Genomic DNA, 14,733 nt, shown 5'->3' with positions numbered 1-14,733 from the left:
AAATACGATTTCATAGTTATAGGTGCTGGCTCGGCAGGCTCGGTTGTAGCCAGTCGTTTGAGCGAGAATGTCAAGTGGAAAGTGCTGGTGTTGGAGGCGGGCGATGACCCACCACAGGAGTCAGAGGTGCTGCAAGTTTCATATTTCACTTATCTTAACTACATCTAAACTTTTTTCAGATTCCCGGCTTGCAGGGTCATTTGCAGCGCACTCGTTACTCTTGGGATTACTACGCGGACCCACAACCACACATTTGTCAAGGGTTTAGGCGCCGATTGTGCTACAACCCGCGCGGTAAGCTCATAGGCGGCACAGGCGCAATAAATGGTCTGGTATACGTGAAGGGGCATCGCCAGGATTTCGACGACTGGCTGGCAGCGGGCAATACACAGTGGGGCTGGGCTGATGTGAAGCGATTTTATGAGCGCGCTGTGCGCCCTGTGGGCAATACCACGCATCCCATGGGCTATGTGGTAATCGACGCAAATAAAGATGTAGGCAATGTGCTGCTGAACAACGCCATTTTCAATGCTACTGCAGAATTGGGCGTGCCCTCCAAGTCGGAGTTCGAGGACGGCGTAGAAATAGGCACTGCATTCGAGCCAATGATTAATAGCAATGGTAGACGCACGGCTACTGGGAAGACATATTTGGCCAAGGTTTCGAGGCGACCGAATCTGCATGTGATCAAAAATGCGCACGTGCACAAAATCCACTTCGATAGTAGCGGCAAGCGGGCCACCATGGTAACATTTTCGTTGCGCGAACGTTATGAGTTGAGTGCTGAGGTGCGCAAGGAGGTGGTGCTCTCGGCAGGCACCATAGATTCGCCCAAGTTGCTGATGTTATCGGGCGTGGGACCGCGCAAGCATCTTGAAAAGCTGGACATACCGGTGGTGCACGACCTGCCAGTTGGTTCAAATCTACGCGATCACATAGCCCTAAGGGTTCAGTTTAAATTGGAAAACACATCTTTCGACGCGTTTGAGCAGACGAGGCACATCGATTTATTATACCAATTCCTGACTCGCAACAACAGTCAGTTTGGTAACGGATCCAATAGTATCACCACCTTCGTAAACACCAAAGGTGATAGCGATTTACCAGATATGCAATATCACTACACACTACACCAACAAGGCGATGTTGAGTCCATCAGAGTCAATTTTGCAGGACGTGGCGAGAAGTACACAGCGCGCTTAATTCGGCAATTAAGGAAGTCACATTTGATCACCTTTTTATTGTTGTCGACCAAGCCTCGCTCCGTAGGCAAAATACGTCTGCGCAGTTCCGATTACCTTGATCATCCACGCATCTTTTCGAATTATTTTAGTGATCCCGAAGACTTGGCGACTATGTTGCGCGGTATACGCTTCATCGAACGCTTAGAGCGCACAAAGGCTATGCGGGAACTAAATGCAACCCTGTTGCGTATACCACTCGGGGAGTGCGATAAGTACAAGTACCGTTCGGAAGCCTACTGGCGTTGCTACGTTAAATACTTCGGAGAGGCGGGTTATCACCAGACCGGCACGGTAAAAATGGGCCCCAGTAGCGATCAGGGAGCATGTGTGGATCCACGCTTACGACTTTATGGTGTGGATAACTTACGAGTGGCCGATGCCAGCATAATGCCCGATGTGCCACACGGAAATACGAACGCACCGACGATTATGATTGGCGAAAGAGGGGCGGACTTTATAAAACAGGATTGGAAAGAGGATGGCCAAGGGGCGAATGAGTCAAAGTGACGTAGTTTAAATGCATTATAAGTCGAACACTTTCTTTTACAATCACTTTTTTTTTAACTAATCCTCCTCCGAAAATAAATGCATAAATTTCTTTTCATTGGGGCCTTTCTCTGCACTGCTGCGTCAATCTAGTCAACTGAAACTAGTACAGGGCTTTGGGGGAAGTTAACCACCGTTCTCTGTAGGCTAGGGTATGCCTTATGAGCAAGAAAGATTTCCGCTAAGAAGCTACTGCTGAAATCACCCCTTTGGGAATGGAAGCACAAGTCACGACATTTTTTCACCACAGGGAAAATATTCAGGAAACCACATAGAACGAATTGACCCAGCTTCGAACAGGTGGACCATAAACGCGATATACTTGCAGATGATTACTATCTAAATGAACTTTTGCTTTACAATCGCTACAGGTTCAAAGAAAAAGTTAGGATCGAGCGAAGTTTTGATCTTACATCTGCACATTTTTTGTAGGCAAGGATCCCTTCTGAAATAATTAGCGCTAAAGGAACGACATTTACGGAGCCTTAAGGCCCACGAAAAACTATAGTAAGGTCCCTACGACTTCACTGTCCTCACTCACTTTCATTTCCTTAGAGCAGGTCAATTCCTCACAATTCCTGAACCAGACCAGCAATGCTTATTCCTCACAAATCGTTGGGAACGAATAAAGGTTCTCCATCGTGAATTCAGTCGCTGATGCATGTAGGTTTATCTCAAAGCTTAACGCTGAGTGTACTTTTTATGGAGATCCTCCTATGCAAAAAAAATACTGAAAGTCCATTCTGCCTTCGCAGCGGATTTTCTAAAAAAAATTAAAATTTTTTGAATTGAGCCGCTCTCCGAAATCGAGTATGTTTTCGTGAAGCAAAATAATTTTTTGGGGAATTTAAATCTGCGATCTCCACTTTACGGACACGGTCTACTCCCAGCCATGTTTTAAGACCCTGAACTTTTTAGAAGCCTTTTGCAGCTCAAGGAAATACCTTTAATATTTAATTAACAAATTCGATATATTTTTTTCATACGCGAAAATTTACTTATAATATTTAAATAAAAAGTAAAATATCCTCATTGAACAAGCTCAGCAATCGAATGTTTCACAACAGGCGGGGTAGGGCTTCGAGTCGTCTTGTGGAATCTTTTTGCAATAATTAGGAGCAACTACATAGGGACAGCTAAAATAAATAAAAAAAAAGATTTTTTAGAATAAAAAAGCACCGTGGAGCGCCAACCAGCCTACGTCTTGGCAGTAATGCTGCCATCTTCGTGGCATTTGTACAAATTGCATTCGCCTTTTATTTGAAACTCCGCGCCGCTCTTCGCCAGCTGGCCACCATATTCGCAATCTTGCGAAAGAAATGAATTAGAAAACGTTTTAATAAAAATTATTTCCTTCGCACTAACCGGCCTTTGCGCTCCCCAGTGATGCCACAAACACCACCAACAACAGCGATCCAAAGACTCCAACACACTTCATAGCACGCGTTTACGGTGTTCTCGAAAGCGTAAAAAACTATCTCTACTCGACAAAGTTCAAACAGTGACTGTGGTTCGGAAATTCAATAGCAAAGCTTTAATAACATAAGATTTGGTTTGCTATTTGCTATTTGTTTTCAATTTATTTACGCTATTTATTCTAATCGTTTTTCATTTACTTTTCAACAACTACTTGGCACGATCGCGGCCGCTTCGGTCACTTCGGTCAAGTTCAAAGTAGATAGTCGGCTAATTTGACAATATTCGTGGCGATGATGCGCATTTGTGCGCTTAAAAGTGGGGACAGTTGGGCTTTCCCTAGCGTTAGAAACTGGTTCTGGTGGGGAAGCGGGTGATTTACGAAAATATTTTTGAATCTACTGGCCGAGCTCAGTGGGACTTTCCTGCGCTTTTATTATGTTTGTTGTTGTTGTGCTCGAAGCCAACAAATGGACAAGAATATTTAAAATTAATGAAAATTAGAAAAAAAAAAATACTTTTGTTTATTGACTTCTATAAATTATTTCTTATACATATATGATATTTATGTATATCTATCTTCATGAAATTTAATCAATACATTTAATTTGAACACAGCAATTAGGATAAGGCCGGCTATAGTCGGGTGGCTGCTCGGTGCAACCGTGTCGCAGCAGATAACGGTCACAGCTGTAAGTGTAGATAAAATGGACGAGAAGTTATGAAATTTAAAGAACATATATTAGAACATATATAGAATTTGTTTGAAAGTGATCATAAAAAATTAATTGGAGCTACATAGTTTTTTTGTTGAAAATTTACATATTTCTTGCTCGAATTGGTTTAGTCAGAACTGATATTTATAAAATTTTGTTTGACTTGACTTGAAGTTTATTGAAAATTAATTGGAATTACTATCCACAAAAAAATATTAATTTAAATACAAAAATTAATTTAGTTACATACAACAACAATAAACAATTTGGACTTTTTAACCGCTTTTTTATTAACTTCGCGTTTAAATTAGCGCAAAACTTGTTTAGAATCAGTTATTAAAAAAATGTATTTAATTTCTCGTAAAAAACGTTGGAAAAACTCAGTTAAAATTAAGTTTAAAATCTTTTGCCTTCAAACATTTTTTTTTGAGCCAAATTTATTTAATATAGAAGGTCCGATTGAATTTTATTTTTTTTAAATATACAGAAAATTAAAAAAAATCTATGGCTCCAAATTGTGCATAAAATTTATTCACAGCTAATTACCAAAAAGTGGCTTTCGCTTCAGAATTTATTAAAAAATTGTATCGAACTTAAAATTTAATTGAAAATTTTCTTTTTCAATTACACTTACTGCTTTATTATCAGCACGTAATCATGCCGGCAAGTGACCGTTATGCAGTGAAATTTAATATCTGTGGGATAGAGGGTCTCATTGACTGGTACTGCTAGCTCCAATTCCTCATAGTAACAGTGGGCTGGAAGAACTAAATTAGCGGGCAAAATTTTAAATAAGGAAAGAGATATTTTTCAAAAAAGATGAGGAAGGTGCAAAGATAACATGAAATTTGACTATGAATAAATAAATAAAAATGAAAATAAAAAATTATTTATAAAAAAATTTTAAATTCGGGTTTTTTTTTAAATTCTAGCTTAAATTGGTATTAAAAAGGCATCCCTCAAAAATGGAGATATGTATCTACATTGAATTGGTAGCGAATTCGCAGATCGCAACCATTTACAATGTGTTTTGGGCCCGAATGCTACTTTTTTTGTTCTAAAAAATTTTCACTTAAACCAATTTGGGCCATATTTTGAGAGAAAGTAATGCGCTGATTGAGTGTTTTTGAAATATTTTAAACAAAAATTGGAGGTTTCAAGCAAAAAATTCCCAATCCGTTTTGTTTTTTTGCAGATTTCAAAACCTCTTATTTATTTACTTATAAAATTTTCTTTAATAAAAAAACTTATTAGAGCTAATCCTTCATTTTAGTTTTTGAAAAGTACCCAGCTTTTGAAAATTTCAGCTTTCAGAATATTTTCTCATCGTATCCGCAAAAAAAAAAAAAATTTTCGATGAACAGAATGTAATGAAAGTAATGAATTTGTGCCAAATACATACATATGTGATTTTAAAAACGTTCACTTACCTGGATGCCTGGTATTACCGTAATATTGTGTAGAGAATGTTCGGGATAACGGTAAAGTTGTGAAAATTAAAGAAAATAGTAACGGAAATATTTTATTAACTTTTCGCATGACGCTGAAATGAGAGAGCGAGTAAATTTTAATTAATACAATTTCTAAATGGACTTTGTGCTTGAAAATCTCTTTTTTGAAGGCTAACAGAAATATTGATGCGTTTTAAACAGCTTCATCTCATAATAACTGAGCTTGAAAGGGGCTTTTATGAACGAAAGCTTTTAAAAGAGCTTTTATGGAGATTTAAAAAAAAATTATAAATGTTTTTCAAAGCTTTTTAAGCCTACAATAGATTCAATATGGGCGTATACAGAGTAAAAGCTCTTTGAAGTCACCGTTGCTTTCTACATTTCACATATCAGTGATCATCATAAAGGGCTACAAATTTCCGAATAAATTCTAATGAAAGCTTGAGAAAAGCTTTGTTCACGAGCTACATATTGGCTGCGAATGTTTTACAGGGACAAGGATAGCGTTAATGATCTCTCTGACCAATACAGTTCAGTTTAAACCTTTTGCCAGGAGAAAACGACGTTCAAAACTGCGCTTTTTAACTTTATTGTGTTTGTGCGCCTTTTCGTTAAAAGAGTTACACGAGCTTAATTTTAAATATATGTATTTTGTATGAATTTTTGTTGCACACTTTTGTTTTTATGTACAGTTTTCTTAACACAAACACACACTTACAAAATAATCTAAACACTCATCCACCTACACACAGAAAAAAGTCAGCTAAATAAATTTCTCTCAACACATCATTTGGTAACTATAACCAAATAATGTAATTATAACTAAATCATGTGTTGAAGAAAACATATTTAGTTGACGTAAATAAACTCTTTTCTCAGTGTACCAACTGATTTTTTATTGCTGTTGAAATTCACACCCCGTTATTCTGGTCAAATATCTAACGCGTCGCCGCTGCGCTTGCGAAGAAGCTCTGAGTGTTATTAAATTCAGTTGTGCAAATATTGATGACCGAACAAATGTAAATATTGTTTATTTAAATTTTAATATTTACAAGCTTTTTAATAACCAAACACCTCCACACACACATACAATTAAATTTTATGACTAATTGTGATTATAAATTGGCGCGTAGCTGGTGTGAAGATTATGAAAATGAATTGACAAGCATTCTAGACGAGGCTGGCGAGTGAGTCGGGAAGTGGCGGCAGCTAAGCTCAAGTTCAAGTTTATAAATGAAAAAAATATTCACTGTTATTTAGTGTTAAATATTTTAGTAGAAATGAAATCATAGCGGAGAAATAGTAGGCAAATGTGTAAAGAAGAGAACAAAATGGAATTCAATTAACATATTTTGAATTAAAAAAGTCATTGGTGACTTTGGAGCTGAAAGAAGTGACATATTTTTAATTTATGAGGCTAATAAAAATATTTTTTTTAAATCTCTTAAGGTTTCTTGTTCCTTGCCTTTACATATAACTCACTGAGGCATTGCTGAAAGCGTTGATATGCAGAAAACCAAAGGTTATCACACAGTTTTGCATATGTATGTATGTAGGTCAACCCTGTAACAATTTGGCTTCATAAAGTAGAATAGATTACGTTATCAACAAAAAATACGTTGGAAAAGGAAACGAAAAACAAAAAAGAATTCATGAGATATCGCTAGCCCCCAAGCGCAACTCTTCTAAATTTAATAAGGGTTTTATTTGAAATTGATTTCTAAAACTGCTTCAAAAATATTTAGCAGAAAATTTGTGAGAATAAGTCACTGTGTCTCTTTTAGGGGGTATGTAATTCCATGCAGTTCCGAAAACTACTATAAGACTCTCTTAAACATGTCCATCAACCGGCATCACCTCGCACGACTTATGTAGATCATCAAACCTATCCTATCAGCATGACTCTTACAAAGAATGAGCTCTAAGCGGAATTCAGCTCATTATAGCGACATCATCCAATATGTATAACATCATTGGACACCACAGCAACCAGTTATTTTAAATTATGTCACGTCATTCGATTTATATCACATGATCTCCTCTCACTTAGCATACAAAAAGTTTTACCAGAAAAAAGAGCAGAAAATAACTTTTATCACGTTTCGATTGACATCACATCGGAGGCAATAAACTGGCACCACATCACATCACTTGATTTGGAATAAATGCTCACTTTTTAATCGCACATTCAACTTGGTTTCTATATAGCTATACTTCCGTGAATTACATGACCTTTATTTCACTTTGCATCAGTTGATATCACGTCGCGGCAAGTGGGATCACATCATATCGCTTGACTAAGATCATATGATCGTTTTTTAGACGCCCTTTTGTCTTTTAAATACCTACTTTTAAGTGAATCAGACGGCTATTTTCTGATATCACATCACATCGCGATAATCAAAAAAGAAATCACATCATATGCCTTGACTTGATCGTTTTCTAGACTTGAAATCAGCATGTACATATTTTATATGCGAGATATGTGAGATCACACCAGAGCGCTTGATTTAGAACACATGATCGCTTTTTGATGTTGAGCCGGGCATTATTTAGAGAGCTACTTTAGTGTATCAGTGGCTTTTTGTTTCATATCACATCAGTTGATATCACGTCGCGGCAAGCGAGATCACATCATATCGCTTGGATTAGATGACAGGTTCGCTTTTCAAACGCTTAAATCTGCGGGTCTTAAAATCACATTACATCGTTTGACTTAAGTCACTTGATCGCTTTAGCAAAAATCATATCATTAGAGTTCGATCACATGATCCCATAACTGATGACGTTAGTATCTATTTTTAGGCTGCTGTCACTAGACTTACAGCAGCGATTTAGATCAAAACTCATGATACTTGGCGTACCAGCGTTTACAGCTCAGAGTTAGGTTTGGTCTGCGGATTTAATCAGGTCAGATTTTTAAGTCCCAACAGTTAGACTTCTTGGTCACCTTAAAGTTGTCAGTCTTTTTAGATCGCAGTCCCATTAAGTCTGAAACTACTATACGAATGACATCATAGGGATCGCCACAACTGCTTCCAGCATTTCTTTTCGCAGTGTACTCTGCACTAAACTATTTTGTAGTGTGTGACGTTGAGTACCGTTAATTGTGTACTTGAAATGAAACTGAAATTAACCGCTAAAAGCAGATTAACAACAAACGTAATGTTAAGCAGTGAACGAAATGTTTATAGTGTGTTGACCTAACACTTGGTGCAGCAAATAAATAAATAAAGATTAATTAGTAAAAATAGAAAAAAATACAACAACAAAACAATAACAAAAATGTTCATAGCGCGATAATCATAATCACAGGTGTCGCTGATGTGTTGAATTAATGCAAATAATTTATTGTTCTTGCACATTGCTTCAAACAATGCAATAAATATTGACATAGCATAGTAAACACGTCTGTACGGATGTGTGGAATTAATGCGAAATCGACGTCAGCTTGCTGTTGTTAATCAACTTAATTAGCATTGAAGTCGTGCACGCTGAGCGGCGAATGAAATGTTGGCGACTTTTCGCTGAAGTTATTTAACAGTACATACATATGTATATACATATGTATGTTGCTTTTGACTGTCTTTGGGTGTTTTGTACCTTTGTATTCTTTTTCAGCTTTTTGTCTGCTTTTCAAGATTCTGTACCAATATGAACAGTTTTATTTGCGAAGCGAAACGTACATAAGCATGGATTTTCACCGAATCAAAGTAAAGATTTTTAGGAATTTTTTACTTGTACGTCACGCAATAGTTTTCAGCTGTAAAGTTACGCTGCATTGAGGCTGACAATTTATCACTGTGGCTTATGTGGCTTCGACCTTTGACCTTCATTTTATGTAAAAACAGGTTGGCTTAGGGTAGCTCATTGTGAGTTGTAAAGATACAAAATATTTATGTATACATAGGTACATACATATAATTTTGTATAAACAAAAAAAGATAAGTAACCACTGAGATAATGACGAACAAAAGGGGATGGATAAATTTACATCAGCTAAAAAAAAAATAGGCGATAAGTCCCAGCTACTTCAAACTTGCACTATATTATACGAAAACTTAATGGGCTACAAAACTGTATAGGTACTCAAAATATTTCTAAGAAATCGATTAAAAAGCTAGAAATTTTTATGAAAGTTTGTTGAGTTTTTTTTTTAATATTGCACAAAATTTGAGACTTGGATCATACGATTTTCGTTAAATAATGAACCATTTCTATTAAAAAAAAATTAAATAAAATTTTAAAGTAATAAAACAAATAGTCAAAACTTCCCAATTTGTGAATGTCGTATAGTTATGACAAGCACTATGTTCATATAAATATATATGCGGAAGTCAATTTTTTTTTTCTGCGTTGTGAAGTGATAAAAATAAATTTTTCGGGAATTGATTCTCAGGCTCATTTGAAAGAGCGATCCTTCCACTATAATATGGGTTCAGAGCTGTTAAATTTCCGTTACGATTAGTAATCATTAATTTTTTTGCATTTTTTAATTTAAATGATTATTTTAATTTTCTTACATAACCCAGCCATTAATAATTAATTATTAATTATAATTATCAAAAATAATCATGATTAAGTGCCATTAAAAAAATAATCAAATAATTAAAAATAATCAGATACATACTCAAAATTAATCAAATTGTTTTTTTTAATTATTTGATTATTTTTAATTGTTTGACTATTTTTAACTACTTGATTGTTTTTAGTTATTTGATTGTTTTTAATTATTAGATTGTCTTCAATTATTTGATTATTTCTAATTAAATGTTTATTTTTAATTATTCTAACAAATAGATGATGTTGTATTTTTTACCTGAAAACAGTATGAGGTGAACTTTTTAAAATGTTTTAAACAGATATTTTTGATGTTCTTGCATCAAGGAATCCTTTTCAATGGTAGCAGGAACCGAAAAAGGCATTTTATATATTCAGCCTCATTGCGTAAGTCGTAAATTAGGCTAAATTGTACGACTCGACAACATTGGCATTGTCTACTGTCGTGCTGAAATAAGTAAGCGACGAAAATCGTCGAAAACTATACAGTGCTGCCAAGTTTTTCCGTTTTAATACACTAGTCGAGTGGAAATTTTAGGCAATGACGTGAGATTTTCTATACGATTCGACTATCGAAAAACGACTTGCATTCGACACGACTCTCGCAATGAGGGTGATTATTCTAAATTCATTGCATGCTGTTTTTAGGTCAAAAGCTTTACTCATATATATATGTAAGGGCAAAGCTGAAGGGGAATATGTAGATGAAGAAAACGATAAACATACAAGTAATTTTTAGAAAAAAAACCGACTTCAACTCTCATAAAAAAATATATATATATATACATATACATATATATCTCATGATCCAATGAAAAAATAAAATTAAAAAAATATTCCGACGAACTGATAACCTCCTCCTTTTTTGGAAGTGGGTTAATTAAAGAGGAAAGGATATAGAGAGAGACTCAATCTGGGAACTATTTTGGGATTTTAGAGATTTTCGGGATTCTCGGGACTTATCGATAAAATAATCGATATTTTTATCGGTTTTGTTATCGATATTTTTATCGATTTGGTTATCGATATTTTTATCGACTTGTTGTCGATTTTGTAATCGATATTTTTAACTATTTTGTTAGCGATATTTTTTATCGATTTTGTTATCGATATATATCGATGTTATCGATATTTATAGACTTTAATTTTGATCGATTTTGTTATCGATATTTTTATCGATTTTGTTATGTGTGTTTTTATCGATTTTGTGATGTATATTTTTATCGATATTTTTATCAAGTTTCTAATTGATTTTGCTACTAATATTATAATAGACTTTGCTATCGAAATTTTTATCGAATTTTTTTCGATTTTGATATCGATATTTTTATTGGTTTTGTTATCGATATTTTATTGGATGCTACTATCGATAAGAAGATGAAGATAAAGGAAAAAAGAATAACATAAATGTAATTAGAACGAACAGGGTAGAGGTAGGGATTTAGATAGAAAAAAGACAAAAAATATAACCTTAAGCAAATGCGGATTTATGTATGTATGTATAGTGGTTATGACACAAAATAGATAGGTAAGTAACGTAAGTTTCAATTATCCAGTGTGGCCCAGGCGCACTTACTTTTTTGCCGTCTTAGAGCCGGTCATTGCCATCCTGTTAAACATCGCTCGATGCTAGGATTAATTTGCTCCATCATCCATGCTTCTGAAGACTCAGTTGATTGAAGACTAGATGATTCAGTAACGTTAGGGTGCTGCCTATGCAGTCCACTCAGGACTACTTTCCAAGTAAAGGGTTAACTTACACTGAGCAAATAACAGCCCATTTTCAGCACAAAAGTAAAACTTATCTGTCGAACGAGAGTTAACGCGCCAACGTGAAAATGGGACTTAACCTAATACTTTTAAAAATCGGGTACTCTCAATCCTTTTGAGAATCGAGTTCTGAGTACTTTTGGTATCGATACTGCCCAACACTAATTTATTTCCATCTCCTCTGGCCACAAAAAACGATCAGAAATAAGATACGAGTACCTACTATCCGCCAGACAGGTACAATTTTGAGCGATTAGCGAAAGCGGTCTACATAGCGTTTAATTCTCCGTTGTGCGAGAGTTGCTTTTGAGTCTTTTCAGATATTTTCCTGCTTAGTTCCTGGTTGTAGAAATATTGGGAGAGGTACGGTGCAGATTGGGAAAGAGCTAAGGCGGCGTAGGATCCTCAAATAAACTATCTCTCTCTTCTCTCCCCCTCTATTGATATATAAAATATAATATATAAAAAATTGAAGAAAGGTCTACCCATGGGTTGCATTTAAGGATAAGCTGAACACTTTGAAGGTACGTTTACCAAGTTTTTAAGCTTTCAATATATTTCGTCACCAGCTGCAAAAGATTAAAACCTATCCCTGTCCAATACTGTTTTCAAGCAATGTTGTAATCTGTGAGCATCTATCAGAAATATAACTAGAGAAAGTTTAAAAAAAGCTTTGCCCGCGAACTATGCTTTGGTCGACACTGATCTATAGGATTTAACGAATTCCCAATAAATTTCAGAAATTACCACGAGAATAAAAGCTCAGATGGCAAAAGCTTCAGTAAATGCAAAGCTAAAAGCCTACCTCCATAATTAGGGATTAATCCATACTGCCCGGAAAAAGAGCACCAATTCCAGCTACGACCAGAGAGAGCTTTTACTCTGCGCATCCACATACAGTCTGTAGGACGTTTTAAATAACTTCTTATTATGTTTGACTTTTTTTTAGGCTAAATCTTCGTTTCACTCTTGCTTTTAGTCGCCTTGATAGTTTCTGGGTTTTATGAGCAACAACTGTTCACCTGATTTAGCCGCCAACCAACATTACATTCACATTTCTGCATTCGACTTTATTGCGAAATGCAGCTTCTCGCCTGAACTTAATTAATTAAACAATGCAATTAAAAAAAAAAAACGAGACATGGCAAAGGCGACGTAACTGAAGAGACAATGCATAAACAACAAAAACAAAAACAACAGCAATAAAAACTAGTCAACATCATAAAGCAAAAATATCCACGAAAATATTCACGCGCTAAAATCAAAACTAGAGCAAGAAAATAAGAAGAAGAAGGAGTAGAGGAGAAGAAGTAAAGTAAACAAAATATGTATTCAAAAGAAACACGAGGGTATCATAAATCGACTGAATGAGTAATTTGTGGTACATAGTAGAAGGGGGGTACATACATATGTACATACGTACATACATATGTATAGCTGTAAGCAGGCATCATGGAAGCTTATTTGCTTATCCGTCTCTCGACTGGCTATCCGTTCCGCCTACAAGTGGTCCATAATTAATTCTTTTTTGTTTATATAAAAGCAACAACAATTACTTTTGCTTCGTTCAGTCGCAGAAATAAAGTCGTTGAGCAAAGTGTAAAAGTGTTAAGTAGTGTTTTATGTTGAGACAAAATAATATTCTTTGAAAATAAATAGTAAAATATTATAATTAGCGGAAGGCACTCGCTGTAAAGTAAAAAAAGTTAAGCGGATAAAAACAAAGAATCGTACCAAAATTTTTATAATTAAATATTAATCGAAATTATTCATTTATTGCCGTTAAAAAAAATGCAAGCAATTTTACCAATTTTATTGCTGCTATGTATCCTGAGTGGTCACAAAGTTTCGGCAGATTTACGTTATCGTGGCAATGCAGTGCATCCAGGTGTGTAAGACAAGTAAAGGGAAAATAGAATACTTTCGGAGGCACTGTGTCCAAGTCTAATTTAGCAAAATGTTTATCCTAACCATACGGGCTTATGCAAATTTCAAGTCTAGTGAGTTGAGTATGTGAAATCTAAAGGGCGGGATCCAGGACCGCGTACAACAACAAACGCGGGCAAACAACGACATCCAAGGCAATTAATACTTTCACTAACTCTCGTCCGGTCGCTGTGGTGTAGTGGTTAGCAGTGCAGTGTCCATGACATAAAAACTTCACGACAACGTCCGATCATTGTAGCAGCGTGACCGGCATCATTTTCGAAGAAGACTCTGCCAGCTCAGAAACCAAACAAAATAGGGACTCATTGCAATGCAGTTTTCCTTGTTAAAGTATCCGTTTAGGTGTCTTAAAAAATCGGCATCAACGTTTGGAACACTTTACGCGTTGTATCGCCTCATAGCTAAGTTTATAGATAGTACAAATGGTCTGAAAAAAAATTAACATATCACCAATAATTGCTTTGAAAAATCTTCATCTGATAACGTTTTGATGAGATAAAGCGCACTACATGCTTAGCGAACCATTTTAGAGGCAGCTGATGACTTATAGGCTCTCAGTTATGTCTGCCTGTTCTTATATTCAAAACGGTATATGGGCAACTGTGTTAACTGACCATTTGCCCTCAAAATACAAAACAAATCTTCTTACAATCTGCTCGCCCAGTTCAGTGCACTTTTACTCTCAATGCGTTTCAAGATCATACATGCCTTTAGCATCCGAATCAAGCTTCAATTAACGAATAACCTCTCCACTTCATTTAATAATAAATTCTGACAAAAATTTGTAAAATTACATTTTTAACCGCCTTTATATTTCAGACTATCCAGGTCAGTGCTACTACGAGGAACTCCGACAGCCAATACCCAAGAATCAATCCTACAAACCGATTAATCGCGATGGCCGCTGCGAATCGATTTACTGTCGCCAAGATTATGTAATCGAAATTGAATTGTGAGTATGCACGAGACTTTAATAAAAATTAAATTTCCACGCAAAAAGTATTTGAAAATAAAAATACACAAGCTGTGTTATTCTTTCTACTTTTATCATTGCCATTTGCCGGTTGCATTACTATCGATAAT

At 35.6% G+C, this 14,733-nt stretch overlaps 3 protein-coding genes and 1 pseudogene across 4 annotated transcripts in view; 2 read left to right on the top strand and 2 right to left on the bottom strand.

Moving 5' to 3' along the window:
• Positions 1 to 1,751, top strand: part of LOC108366726 (glucose dehydrogenase [FAD, quinone]-like) — a 1,941-nt pseudogene extending 190 nt beyond the window's left edge.
• Positions 1,752 to 2,742: 991 nt separating this feature from the next.
• LOC108366716 (venom peptide HsVx1-like) lies at positions 2,743 to 3,343 on the bottom strand. The gene is made up of 3 exons (XM_017621176.1): positions 3,156 to 3,343; positions 2,992 to 3,097; positions 2,743 to 2,926 (listed from the first exon to the last, which is right to left on the bottom strand). Exons 1-3 carry the CDS (start codon positions 3,226 to 3,228, stop codon positions 2,833 to 2,835), a joined length of 273 nt encoding a protein of 90 aa, XP_017476665.1. The 5' UTR covers positions 3,229 to 3,343; the 3' UTR covers positions 2,743 to 2,832.
• A 371-nt stretch (positions 3,344 to 3,714) lies between these two features.
• LOC108366711 (uncharacterized) lies at positions 3,715 to 14,465 on the bottom strand. 2 transcript variants are annotated; one of them, XM_017621171.1, is made up of 4 exons: positions 6,258 to 6,392; positions 5,353 to 5,465; positions 4,557 to 4,689; positions 3,715 to 3,896 (listed from the first exon to the last, which is right to left on the bottom strand). In XM_017621171.1, exons 2-4 carry the CDS (start codon positions 5,459 to 5,461, stop codon positions 3,797 to 3,799), a joined length of 342 nt encoding a protein of 113 aa, XP_017476660.1. In that variant the 5' UTR covers positions 5,462 to 5,465; positions 6,258 to 6,392; the 3' UTR covers positions 3,715 to 3,796. The 2 variants fall into 2 exon arrangements, with proteins under 2 accessions (XP_017476660.1, XP_017476661.1); XM_017621172.1 differs by lacking the exon at positions 6,258 to 6,392 and adding an exon at positions 14,445 to 14,465 and having other exon boundaries at positions 3,724 to 3,896.
• LOC108366710 (uncharacterized) overlaps positions 13,186 to 14,733 on the top strand; it is a 2,801-nt gene continuing 1,253 nt past the window's right edge. Inside the window, exons 1-2 of the mRNA XM_017621170.1 lie at positions 13,186 to 13,591; positions 14,470 to 14,602. Coding sequence (XP_017476659.1) covers positions 13,495 to 13,591; positions 14,470 to 14,602 — 230 coding nt within the window. The 5' untranslated portion in view covers positions 13,186 to 13,494. The remainder of the gene's footprint in view (positions 13,592 to 14,469; positions 14,603 to 14,733) is intronic.

Source organism: Rhagoletis zephyria, unplaced genomic scaffold (assembly GCF_001687245.7).
Source record: "Rhagoletis zephyria isolate East Lansing unplaced genomic scaffold, Rhagoletis_zephyria_1.1 Rzeph_scaffold_02386, whole genome shotgun sequence".
NCBI classification, from domain to species: domain Eukaryota; kingdom Metazoa; phylum Arthropoda; class Insecta; order Diptera; family Tephritidae; genus Rhagoletis; species Rhagoletis zephyria.
The sequence above is the reverse complement of the archived record's forward strand: the minus strand, read 5'-3'. Positions and strand labels throughout refer to the sequence as shown.

Excerpts from the sequence above, each read along its gene's own strand:
- LOC108366716 (XM_017621176.1), bottom strand. The coding sequence starts at position 3,228 with ATGAAGTGTGTTGGAGTCTTTGGATCGCTGTTGTTGGTGGTGTTTGTG. Across the intron at positions 3,098-3,155 it reads ACTGGGGAGCGCAAAGGCCG|ATTGCGAATATGGTGGCCAG; the intron begins GTTAGTGCGAAG and ends TTCTTTCGCAAG. Across the intron at positions 2,927-2,991 it reads GGCAGCATTACTGCCAAGAC|CTGTCCCTATGTAGTTGCTC; the intron begins GTAGGCTGGTTG and ends TATTTATTTTAG.
- LOC108366711 (XM_017621172.1), bottom strand. The coding sequence starts at position 5,461 with ATGCGAAAAGTTAATAAAATATTTCCGTTACTATTTTCTTTAATTTTC. Across the intron at positions 4,690-5,352 it reads CGGTAATACCAGGCATCCAG|TTCTTCCAGCCCACTGTTAC; the intron begins GTAAGTGAACGT and ends CCGCTAATTTAG. Across the intron at positions 3,897-4,556 it reads TACGTGCTGATAATAAAGCA|CTGTGACCGTTATCTGCTGC; the intron begins GTAAGTGTAATT and ends CTACACTTACAG.